Source organism: Paramisgurnus dabryanus, chromosome 20 (genome assembly GCF_030506205.2).
Source record: "Paramisgurnus dabryanus chromosome 20, PD_genome_1.1, whole genome shotgun sequence".
Lineage (NCBI taxonomy): Eukaryota > Metazoa > Chordata > Actinopteri > Cypriniformes > Cobitidae > Paramisgurnus > Paramisgurnus dabryanus.
The window spans coordinates 31,596,178-31,608,772 of NC_133356.1; the positions used below are offsets into that span (position 1 = coordinate 31,596,178).

The 12,595-nt window shown below is 37.4% G+C and overlaps 1 protein-coding gene across 2 annotated transcripts in view; it reads left to right on the top strand.

The window, feature by feature from the left end:
• Positions 1 to 8,510: 8,510 nt before the first annotated feature.
• rps6ka2 (ribosomal protein S6 kinase, polypeptide 2) overlaps positions 8,511 to 12,595 on the top strand; it is a 76,318-nt gene continuing 72,233 nt past the window's right edge. For both annotated transcript variants that reach the window (XM_065250425.1, XM_065250433.1), the window contains exon 1: positions 8,511 to 9,015. In XM_065250425.1, coding sequence (XP_065106497.1) covers positions 8,917 to 9,015 — 99 coding nt within the window. In that variant the 5' untranslated portion in view covers positions 8,511 to 8,916. The remainder of the gene's footprint in view (positions 9,016 to 12,595) is intronic.

Genomic DNA, 12,595 nt, shown 5'->3' on the forward strand with positions numbered 1-12,595 from the left:
ACCTCAACTTAGACGAATTGATGCATACCTATCTTTTTTCAATTCATGCACTGTACAGCGCGTCGTGAATGTGTTAGCATTTAGCCTAGCCCCATTCATTCCTATGGTACCAAACAGGGAAGCCACCAAACACTTCCGTGTTTTCCCTATTTTAACACATGAGGAGTTATACCAGTAAGTATGGTGCCACAAAATAAAACTTTTTTTTGGTACCATAGGAATGAATGGGGCTAGGCTAAAAGCTAAGACATTCACAACGCGCTCTACAGTGCACGCATTGAAAAAAGATAGATATGGATTAATTTGTCTAGGTTGAGGTAATAACATAGTTTAATATGGCAAAAGGGTAGACTATTCCTTTAAGACATTGAAAACAATGGCACTGATATATGGAGATAAATCAGTGCAAGTTGTTTTTAAATTAAGACAACTCAAACATGCATTTTAGTCTGGGCCTAGAATAAACCCTGTCTGGGAAACTGTCTATGTTTCACGTAAAATTGATATCTATCAGTCACATCTATAATATGATCCTTACAGATTTTATATGGCTTATACAACTAACATTATGCTCACCTTGTATAGACAAAAGGTAGCTGGCCCACTTAACTGAGTCTGGTTTAGTCCAAATTTCTTTACTAATCATATTATGAAATTGTACTGTATATTTTGTATTATCTTAATGATCGAATTTTACTTTGTACTACATTAGAAATTCAGCACTTGCAAAAGAATTCATTCTCCATAAAAATGCCATATGACAGCACATCTGTACTTACAGTATACAGTAAATACACAATATCTGTGCATGTGTTCTGTATCTCTGTAGTCTCTAAGCAGAGTAATGACAGTCATTATTGTTAAAAACCATCAGGGTGATATATCTGATATCTTGATACTTGATGCCTCTCTCAGTCTGTATGGGTTTATTTTTATGATAATGGCTGACTGTACATTATTTATCATCTACATACATTTGACAGATTTACTTCTACGTTTTATTCCCCTTCATTTATGGCTGAGAAATCCTATGCACTAAGTCTTTAAAATGGTACGTGACAACAGACCTTATATCCATTCTTTATGAAGTACAAATCTAAAAGATACAACATGTACAACTTTTAAACTCTTTTAATCTAACACAATCTCATGTCCCACACATAAGCTGGTAACACGTTTGAATGCACAATCTTCTGTTTTAGTTTTGTCCTTCTTCCTTAATATTAGAGAAATTTGTATGATTGCATTGATTTAAAAAACAAATTGAACACCACAAAATGGTTAAAAGATTTTAATTGTCATATTTAAAGCCTTGTATTGAGTTGGTACTTACATATTGACTTTTTTCAGCCTCTCTTTGTTTCTCAGAGATCCATCAGACCTTTGTTCAAGCTATTAAGTGCTGCTAAGTGTCCCAAAATCCTGATTAAATGCTAAAATTTGAGTGGGTTTTCTATATCTGGAATACATTACCTCTTGTTTTTTAGACTTATCCATAAAATAAATCAGTATTCAGGTTATATAAGTATTATCTTTCAATTTTTTATTTGATTGCTCAGTCTAGCCTTGTTTTGCCTTTATTTAGGCTTATGGCACAGTTTTGCAGACAAAGCTCAAGTCCAAGACTAAAATGAAAATTGTTAAAAACATTGTTTTGTCTCAACAAGATGCACACCAGTAATGTTTTATGAAAGCTACTTATAAAACATAATTTAACTAAGGCCAAATCCTGGTTTAATCTAAGCCTTGTCTGTGAAACCGGGTTTTTAAAAGCAAATGTTTGTGCCTTTTTGTAATTATTGAGACAAATCATTGCTGGCAATGTGAAGAAGAAGAATGTGCTAACTTTGCAAAATAATATACACACTTCAGTTGGTTTACACACACTGCTACATTATTGTACAAGCAGATATTTTATTTCCTTGTACTCAGCATTTTTTACCTTGCAGTGTAGGAAAATTTACAGAGCATCCATATCCAACCTCAGGGCTATTATTGTATGACAGTCTATTTCTAACCCCCGCAGACACATCACCACACACCATTACACACATTAAATGGTTGTGAACACACCGTGTGTGTGCTCCTATAGCTCAGGTGCCCTGTATTATCCTGCAACGTAAGCTAGAAATAAAGGGTCACTTTAAAATAAAGGCTCCATGCTGATTTTACTGCAATTAACCCTGAGTTTATTCTACTAAGCCTTAACCCTGGAGAACCCAGAAAAATCCCATTTATTCTATTGAACAAATTTGACCCTGTGGGTTCTCCAGGGTTAAATTAAAAATAGGAAAGATTGTGGAAAAATATCTCACACGGCCATTATGGAAAAATGAATGTAATGCTAAGGTGTTGTGTATGATTGCTACACTATACACTGTAAAAAGATTCCGTAGAAATTACAGTATTACTGGCAGCTGGATGCCAGTAACTTACTGTAGATTTGAATTTATGTTAATTAACTGCAACAGTTTGTTCAAAGTTAAATGAAAATTAAACATTAGCAAGTCTGTATCTTTACAGAATAAAAAATAAAATAACATCCTCAAGCTAAGCATTCTGGGAAACAAAATATGAAGGAAAAACCCAGAAAAAGGTTGATGAGGATTTTTGGTTCCCAGAATGCTTTGCATGTGGCTGTTATTTCTATATTTTTATTCTGTAAGACAAAGACTTGTTAATGTTTAAGGTTCATTTAACTTTGAACAAACTGTTGTCAGTAAATAACATAAATTAAAATTTACAGTAAGTTACTGGCATCCAGCTGCCAGTAATACTGTAATTTCTACGGAATCTTTTTACAGTGTATGGTTGTTAAGGTGTTGTGAGTGCTTGCTTTGATAAATGGTTGCTGCACTATATGGTTGCTAGGGTGTTGTGAAAAGATGCTATAGGGTTGCTAAGGTATTACGGGTGGTTGCTATATTGTTGCTATGGTGTTGTGAGTTGTTGTTACTTAGTGTGGCTGAGATGTTGTGAGTGGTTGCTATACTATTGCTAAGGTGTTGCAAGTGGTTGCCATACTATTGTTGTCAGGGTGTTGTGAGTGCTTGCTAAACTATATGGCTGCTATGGTGTTGTGAGTAGTTACTATACTATATGGTTGCTAGGGTGTTGTGAGTGGCTGCTATACTGTTGTCAGTGTGTTATGAGTGGTTGCTTTATTATAGGGCTGCTAGGGTGTTGTGAGTGGTTGCTTTACTAAATGGTTGCTAGGGTGTTGTGAAAGATGCTATAGGGTGGCTAAGGTGTTATGGGTTGTTGTTATATTTTTTTCTATGGTTTTGTGAGTTGTTGTTACTAAATGGCTGAGATTTTGTGAGTGGTTGCTATACTGTTGCTAAGGTGTTGCGAGTGGTTGCTTTACTACATGGTTGCTAGGGTGTTGTGAGTGATTTCTATAGGGTTGTTAAGGTGTTGTAAGTGGCTGCAATACTGTTGTCAGGGTGTTGTGAGTGGTTGCTTTATTATAGGGCTGCTAGGGTGTTGTGAGTGGTTGCTATACTATATGGTTGCTATGGTGTTATGAAAGATGCTATAGGGTTGCTAAGGTGTTACGAGTTGGTTGTTATATTGTTGCTATGGAGTTATGAGTTGCAGCAGACGACTCTGGGCCAGATTGGCACCGGATCAGCGCCAGAGCTGTTGACTTTGGCACAGATCCGGAGCGGATCTGGCCCAGAGTCGTCTGCTGTCTGAATGGCTGAGATGTTGTGAGCGGTTGCTATACTGTTGCTAAGGTGTTGCGAGTGGTAACTATACTATTGTTGTCAGGGTGTTGTGAGTACTTGCTAAACTATATGGCTGCTATGGTGTTGTGAGTAGTTACTATACTGTATGGTTGCTAGGGTGTTGTGAGTGGTTGCTATAGGGTTGCTAGGTTGTTGTGAGTGGTTACTATACTATATAGTTGCTAAGGTGTTACGAGTGGTTGCTAAACTATTGTTGTCAGGGTGTTGTGAGTGCTTGCTTTACTATGGGGCTGCTAGGGTGTTGTAATTGGTTGCTATACTATGGTTGCTACGATGTTGTGAAAAGATGCAACAGGGTTGCTAAGGTGTTACAGGTGGTTGTTATATTGTTGCTATAGTGTTGTGAGTGGTTGTTACTAAATGGATGAGATGTTGTGAGTGTTTGCCATACTGTTTCTAAGGTGTTGCGAGTGGTTGCTATACTATTGTTGTCAGGGTGTTGTGAGTGCTTACTATACTATATGGTGTTGAGAATAGTTACTAAACTATATGGTTGCTAGGGTGTTGTGAGTAGTTGCTATAGGGTTGTTAGGGTGTTGTGAGTGGTTGCTATACTATAGGGCTGCTAGGGTGTTGTGAGTGGTTGCTGTACTAAATGGTTGCTAGGGTTTTGTGAAAGATGCTATAGGGTGACTAAGGTGTTATGGGTGGTTGTTATATTGTTGCTATGGTGTTGTGAGTTGTTGTTACTGAATGCCTGAGATGTTGTGAGTGGTTGCTATACTGTTGCTAAGTTGTTGGAGTGGTTGCTATACTATATGGTTGCTAGGGTGTTGTGAGTGATTTCTATAGGGTTGTTAAGGTGTTCTAAGTGGCTGCTATACTGTTTTTAGGGTGTTGTGAGTGGTTACTTTATTATAGGGCTGCTAGGGTGTTGTGAGTGGTTGCTATACTAAATGGTTGCTAGGGTGTTGTGAAAGATTCTATAGGGTGGCTAAGGTGTTATGGGTGGTTGTTATATTGTTGCTATGGTGTTGTGGGTTGTTGTTACTGAATGCCTGAGATGTTGTGAGTGGTTGTTATACTGTTGCTATACTATATGGTTGCTAGGGTGTTGTGAGTGATTTCTATAGGGTTGTTAAGGTGTTGTAAGTGGCTGCTATACTGTTGTGAGTGGTTGCTTTACTATAGGGCTGCTAGGGTGTTGTGAGTGGTTGCTATACTATATGGTTGCTAGGGTGTTATGAAAGATGCTATAGGGTTGCTAACAGGGTTGCTAAGGTGTTACAGGTGGTTGTTATATTGTTGCTATAGTGTTGTGAGTGGTTGTTACTAAATGGATGAGATGTTGTGAGTGGTTGCCATACTGTTTCTAAGGTATTGCAACTGATTGCTATACTATTGTTGTCAGGGTGTTGTGAGTGCTTACTATATTATATGGCGTGGTGAATAGTTACTAAACTATATGGGTGCTAGGGTGTTGTGAGTGGTTGCTATACTATATGCTTGCTAGGGTGTTGTCAGTGGTTTTTATAGGATTGTTAAGGTGTTGTGAGAGGTTGCTACAGTGTTGTCAGGGTGTTGTGAGTGCTTGCTTTACTATATGGCTGCTATGGTGTTGTGAGTGTTTCTACAGTGTTGTTAAGGTTTAAAGGTTTGCTACATTGATGCTAAGGTGTTGTGAGTGGTCACTATACTATTGCCAGGCTCTAGTGAAAGGTTGCTATGAGCATGTGTCCTCTTTCTGTGGCAGAACAAACCTCAGTACTCTGTACAGCAGTGACTTTGTGTTATTATTTATAGGTGGTTATATATAAACATGTTCCTCAGCAGGAATCTGTTGAAACTGTTGCTCTTAAGCTGAAAGGGGAAACTGACACAAGAAAAAGAGAGATCATGCTGATTTTTGCTATAGTGCTTCTTGCTGCATCGTGTTTTGAATCATGGTCTGACATATTATGGGAAGCAAAACACAACAATAGCCTTGCATAGCTGGATGTTTGTATGTTCCTGCACTTTTTGGTCAACAGATACCAAAGATTTAAGTGTTAATGGTTGTACTGTGAAATATTCTACTGTTTTACCACAGGGCTGTTGAATGCTTTTTTCTGATTGATTGAGAAATGTTCCAAAGCTATGTATTATTTTTTAATAAATGCACACCGGACCTGTCAAATGTCTTAAAATTACCACCAGAGCAATGTCTGTGGTAACCTTGGAATAAGAGGAATATTGACTCGGTTGTGTCTCATTACCACCTTGCATGTGCATTATTGTCGAATAATTCAACGGCCCGCCGTTAATTTTTCCTTACGTGTGACAGTTTTTAAATAATTCCTTTACAACAAAATAATTGTACATTGACTTCTGTAAGAACCCAGCACCTGTGTTGTCTGCTGTCATAAAGGGACCAAGAAGGGGCCGTAATGAATGATAAACTAAGTTAGTTTAATTTTTTTCAATTTGTAGTTTGAAGAAACAGTAAAAAAACAAAAGCACATTGGGGATTATAAACAATGACAGAAGTAATAGCAATGCAATAGATGCAACTATTTCTAGGCCTTTCGAGGACAATAAAGTTAAAGTTGATCTGACAATTACAGTAAAATTTGAAAGTACGCAGCTGCAGGTACCTGTGAGCGTCTGAAGATGTCTCCGCTCAGCCTTTCTATCAGAACAAGATATGAGAGGTCAGACCTTTCTATTTATAGAGCCCAGCCAAGTCTGTCTACAGTGATGACTCACTTTCTCATTAGCCTATCAGAATAAATAATGAAACAATATGCTTCTTGAATCTTTTATTAATTAAATGCTGATAATAATTAAATGCAAATCAATTAAACACAGTGGATTTATCTGCTAAAGACATAAGTCAATGCATTGTAAAAAGATAAATACTTCTATTCAACTAATCAAGCTGTAAAAGTGGAGTTTCATTGCAATTTCACATTTGCTCTTAACACAAACCCCCTGTTGTTTAAAAGAGCCGCCTGCAGTCAGAGCACTTATCCATAGGCGGAGTTTCATTTTTGTGCCTGGGGGGGCACCTATCGGCAGACCACGAGTTTAGATTTTTTTTTTTATAGGGGCTATTAATAGGCCTATTTCATATATATACATACCTTCTACTGTACATTTAAAATACATTTACAACAAACGAGGACTGCTGTACAATCAATAGCATTAAAAACATATCTTACTTAATGCAGAAGAAGCCGCCTCTTTTTCCGAGTTGCATGTCCACAATCTTCTCTTCTGATAAATTTGCAGTCAAGTCGTTCTTTATGCAGTAGGGAAAGATTCGAGAATCTGTCCTGGGCCATTGCAAATCGGAGCCAGTTTCTGCTTTGATGGCTGTGTGACAGCTGTGCTGTGCAGCAGCAGATCCCGATGCACCAGCCTGTTTTTAGCTCTCCCATATCTTCATCCCTTACGAAAATTAACCATGGTTTTACTACAGTTAAAACCAAAAAAAACATGGTTACTGTAGTAAAACCATGGTAACCACAAAATAACCATGGTTTTGACAACCATGGTTTTCAAAAACCATAGTTAAACCATGGTTAGTGTAGTAAAACCATGGTTTTGCTGATAGTTAACAATACACAAACAAAAAAAAACATGGTTACTACACGTTTACCACAATAAAACCATGGTTAATTTTCGTAAGGGATACTATTGAATGTACCTGTGACGAAGCGTGTTTCGTCAGCTTCTCTGATAGTTTTTTTCCATTTCCGAGCTCCCACTTTCGTAAATAGTTCGTCTGCGTCTGATCTTGCAATATTTGAAGAGAAAAAAACAAATCGCGTGAAATTGAGTACTCCAACCATGGGAACTTGTGATAGTAAAGTGATGAGAAGGCACGATTAACATTTCCAATGAGGCGCTTAGGGAAAGAAGAAAGTATGGGCTGCCTGGCCCGAGGGTCAGCCTATCCAGATCCAGATGCAGCAGGTTGAACTTGAGCGGGTAACTCCGGTGACACGGTGGCGGCGCTGCTGGATCTCAGGCCAGCTTCGTTGTTCTCAGATGCGGCCTCGATTGCTGTGTCTGTAGCAGCAGTGGAATTAGTTGAAGCTTCAGAGTTAGAAAACTCCACACTCTTACTAGTGGGTTTATTAAAAAAACGATGAATGTCCATTTTGTTTATTTACCATGTAGACTAAAGCGGGAACAGAACGGGAAGAGAGTCTACTCACGTAAGTTAACGCGATACTTTGAGATCCGCCAATCACGTGAAAATTAGCTTTTCCAATACAGTAATTAAAAATAATTTAGCATTAATTTACTCATTATTCCTTCAAAAAATATAGAAGATAAGACAAATAAAATGAGAAAATATGAATTCTGTATTTTTTTATTTATTTTTTCAAAGCAAAGGCAGGCATTAATTGGCCATGTCTGGGGGGGCATTGCCCCCCCCTGCCCCCCCCAAACTCCGCCCATGCACTTATCTAGCATTAAGTGTTCAAAACCTCCAGGAATCACAGTGGTACACCATAAATAACTGCTACAACACTTTAGTTCAGAGAGGTTTATAAAAGTAACAGGCAAAGCATGGTCAGGTAAGGTCAAAATACATTTACGCATTGATTTAGCACTTACATCCAACGCTACTTACAAAAGTGAGGGAAACAATCGAGGGAGGAAATATAATTGTGTATTTATGTAAACATTAACAGAATTTCAATATTTTTGAGGTAAAGTTTATAATAGGCAACTAAAAAAGAGGTCCCTCCCCCTGCCTTCAATTGGTCAGGAAAACAAATATAGTTCAGCCCCAATGGTTGCGTCAAACAGCTCCACAGAGTCTCCGTGTTTACACTTCAAATCAAGCTAATAATGGCTAGGCTATCATTCTCTTTGCATAATTAAACTGAGATTTGAGGAAGTAGTTAAGCATAGAACAAATGGCACACGTTACCTTTAAGGAGCTCGGTGACTCGGGAGGGATTGTGTAGGCTACGGTACAGCACGCGACTGAATGTGGTGCTGAGGACAGCTCCCGTCACCTCTGCCGTGCCACATACGACTTGAGCCCGGTGTGCGCGCACGCTTCTTGAACCTGTATGTTTGTTTGCCCCCCACCCCTCCCCTCATAGCTGAGCATTATGGATTAATGTGGGAGGCGACTCTAAATCCCTGCCATTGTGCGCTGATCTGGATTTAAAGGCTGGACGGAGGTAAATTGTCATTTGAGGATAGCAGGCGATCCGGGACAATGGATACGAACATGCGCAAATTTACAGTGAGAAGATGGTTTTCCGTTTACCTGCGCAGGAAGTCGCGGTCTAAAAGCTCGAGTTTATGCAAACTGGAGGTGGGTATCACTTTGGCCATCACTTTGTTTGTTTCGTTTCGTATAGCAACTGTGACATTTGTTGAAATACAGGTGTGCTGCTGTGTGCGTAAACAATGCCGCAATCTGCCCGCATCTGCTGCGGTGTAAAGTTGTGATGGATAAGGGCTGCTGTGCAATTTTAGTGCTAAACATATGGACACATGCGAAACACAACACAATAATGATTACTGCTGTTTCACTCATATTCCAGAGTAAAAGTGCAACACTGCATTTTTATATTGTATATAGGCTACTGCAACTAAATTTGCCATAGATCTTAATTTGAAAAAGTGTGAATTGTATAGCTTAAATCATCTTAATTTGGCGTTTCTATCGTTAGAAATTAATCCTAAATGATCATAATTTAATCCAAATTTTCATTAAACAAAATCCTACTGTAAAATTACCCACAATCATGTTTTTATTCTTATATCTCTATTGTCTTATAGAACCTGAATTGTATTGGTGTAATGCCTTGCCATGGGACTGTTAAAGAAGCTATATAAACACCCAAAAAAGTATGCGTATAAATAATGTGATGTTCAAAATATGCATCTGATCTAACTGATATTCTGTTTAGAGTTTATAATTGATTCAGGGGCCTTAAGGATTAATTCAAATTACGATAGAAATTACTATTTTAGTTGTGGTGGATGTGAATTGCACATATAATAATGTCATGTCACCTACAGTGGTACATTATACGATATAGACTCTTAAAAATGTCTTCACATTAATAGAAAGGGAAAATAACAAGCAGTGATACAAATATTATAGCAAAGCAATATATATAATAGTGTACATGAATTCTGGTTGAGTTTGAACATGTTGAGTAAATATAAAACAAAGTCAAACCAGCTACAGGTACAAGCTCTGCAGAAAACAGATTTTTTGATTCTCTGATCTTTATAAGAACCCAGAGATAAACACTGAATATGTAGAACATTCACTTGTGAAATAATGACTGTACAGTTCAATAAATCAATCAATATCAAACTATGTAATGTTATAATGAGTTGAAGAGACACCAACAGTCACACAATGTGCTCTGGTTAGTTTTCATCCGTAGACGTCTTGTCATGTGTTGTTTTCCCTGAACCCCTAAATGTTTGTTGGCAAAGATAATGTCACCTGACATACCTGTCTCTCAGTATTAATAGTTAAGACCTCAAATGGCTTCTGTAAGAAAACTTTTTTATGAAGCATCTGTGCCCTTAATGAAAGATTGAAAAGGGAACCAATTAAAATTTCTCTGTTACCACTGCACCAGTGTTCAAATTATTTCAAAGATTACCGAATCCCCTAGCTAAGATCCACCCCCATCTGAATTATACGCTCGCCGTGAAAAAAATATGTAATCCTTTATCAAAATTTTTTGTTGGTTCTGGATTAACGTTATAATAAAAAACGAAACCCCAAATTATCTCATAACATTTTTACACATGAAATTAAAATAATGTGAAATAATAGTTAAAGAAGAATTTTGAAAAGCCCCTAACCCAATCTTATATTTAACAATTTTTTAATTTTTACAATAGCAGCGCACTTGAGAGTGTACATTTATTGCTGACAGAAATATTTTGGATTTGTTTATTGCAAAATTGCAACAAATACTGTAATTGGCAGTATCGCTTTGTGGCAGCATAGCACAAGAATTTAAAAATTGATATAGCCTTTTAATTTTAATAAAAACCAGGGGGACCCCCTAATTTGTATTTTTGTACTTTATAGATGCTTATAGAAGGTCCGGGACCACCCCAGCCCCCTCAATTCGAACACTCCACTGCACTGCACTATATAAATGTAGTTGACATAAAGCATGTTCATGACCTTGTGAATATTTAAACAACAGGTAAAGTTTACATAAGGGAAAGTGTATCTTAGTACCCTCTATCTGGTCACGGTTTAACATCTGTACTTATTTGAATGGCCATGTGGTGTACAGGTAAAGGGTCAAATTTAAAACCTTACAATGAAAAAGAGTTGAATAAAAGTGATTTAATAAGTAAGTTTTAACAATTAAAGTAAACAACTTTAATGTCACATTGGACGGTCAGCAGTTTGTTTGTCTTAGAAGCAGTGTTATGCTAAAATACTCCTGTTGATCTGTATTGACATGATATACATCTATTAAAACAGACGTGAAATACTTGGCTAACAGTGTACTGCATACTACAGTCTACAGTCCAATGATGGTTTGTTTTGTCCAACAGGCAAGAAACAATAAGCTTTCACACTAACAGGTTCATTTGAAAAAAATAAAAAAAATACTGTAGAAATCCTCAGTTATTATTATTGCTCCTGGTTATATTGCACATGTTGTAAAATAAACCCTGCTGTGTTTTAACGACACCACTATAATAAATGTGTGTCTTATTTCTCAATTTGAAATGTCAGCAATTTTGAGCAGTGACTTTGACATTAAAAGCTCAGGCTCTCAATCTCATTGTATTCAGGAGGTTCTGGTAACCTTTACCGCAGATCAAGCTGTCTGCAGTCAGATTGCCCTGGAGGGCTCATTTATTTTTAAACAAGAGTAAAAAGTAGTCAATATCTACATGTTTTGAAATGAATTGACTGGAGCGAATTAGTGACGGCCAATATAACCATTGGGTTTTGCGACAGCTATTGCTTTGTAGAACAATAAGATGAACCCCCTTTGATCAGCAGATAGTCTTTAACTCATAACACTGATAAATGAAATGTGATTTCAGTAATTAACACTGCACATTGCAGGAAGTATAAGGTCAGTTTATGATGGTAGTCTGTGATCCCAGTCATTGCTAACATCTCAGCCTGCAAAATATTTCAGCAATACCTAAACAAGCAGCTTAACAAGCATAAACATTTATATATTAGCAAACACTTTATTACAAAGTGACTTAAACTTCAGTTCAGATAGTTGAAACAGTTTTGTAGACTGTAGCTATCAAATCAATGAACATTTGGGTTTTCAGATCTCATTTGTTATATAACAATTGATCAATCGCTCTTTATTTAGACTTTTACCTTTAAATAATCTCTGCGTTCCTGTAGAGTCAGCAGCAAATATAAAGGACAACAAGTGTGATGTCAGGGAAAACATCAGCGATTGACAGATGCTTTTTGGCTGGTGTATGACAGGTGTACCTGCAGAGACTCGACAGGTTAACCAGACAAACATGCTAAATGTAAATCGTTATTAATTAATTTGATGCCGCTTAAAGCAACACCAAAGAGTTTTTTTTTTACCTTAAAATAACGTTTCCAAAAAAGTTTCAGTGGTTCATCCACTCAAAACAGGGTGAATGGCACTTTCACATTCGCTTTGCAGCCCTCTATCGGTCAAAACCGCACTAAAGAAGTTTCCAAACGTCGGGTAGTGGTCCTGTAGTTCGAGTGAAAACTACAAAAACTTGCTTTACGGCAGACCTACAATCCAATCAGAGCCAGCTATGCTGCAGTATTTACTACAGTGCTAATGAACAATTACGCTTCTAACCTGTAGGGGGAGCAAAGAGCAATAATTCTTTAGTGTTGCTTTAATGCTGACATACTTTTAAGCAAGAGCGTAACATCT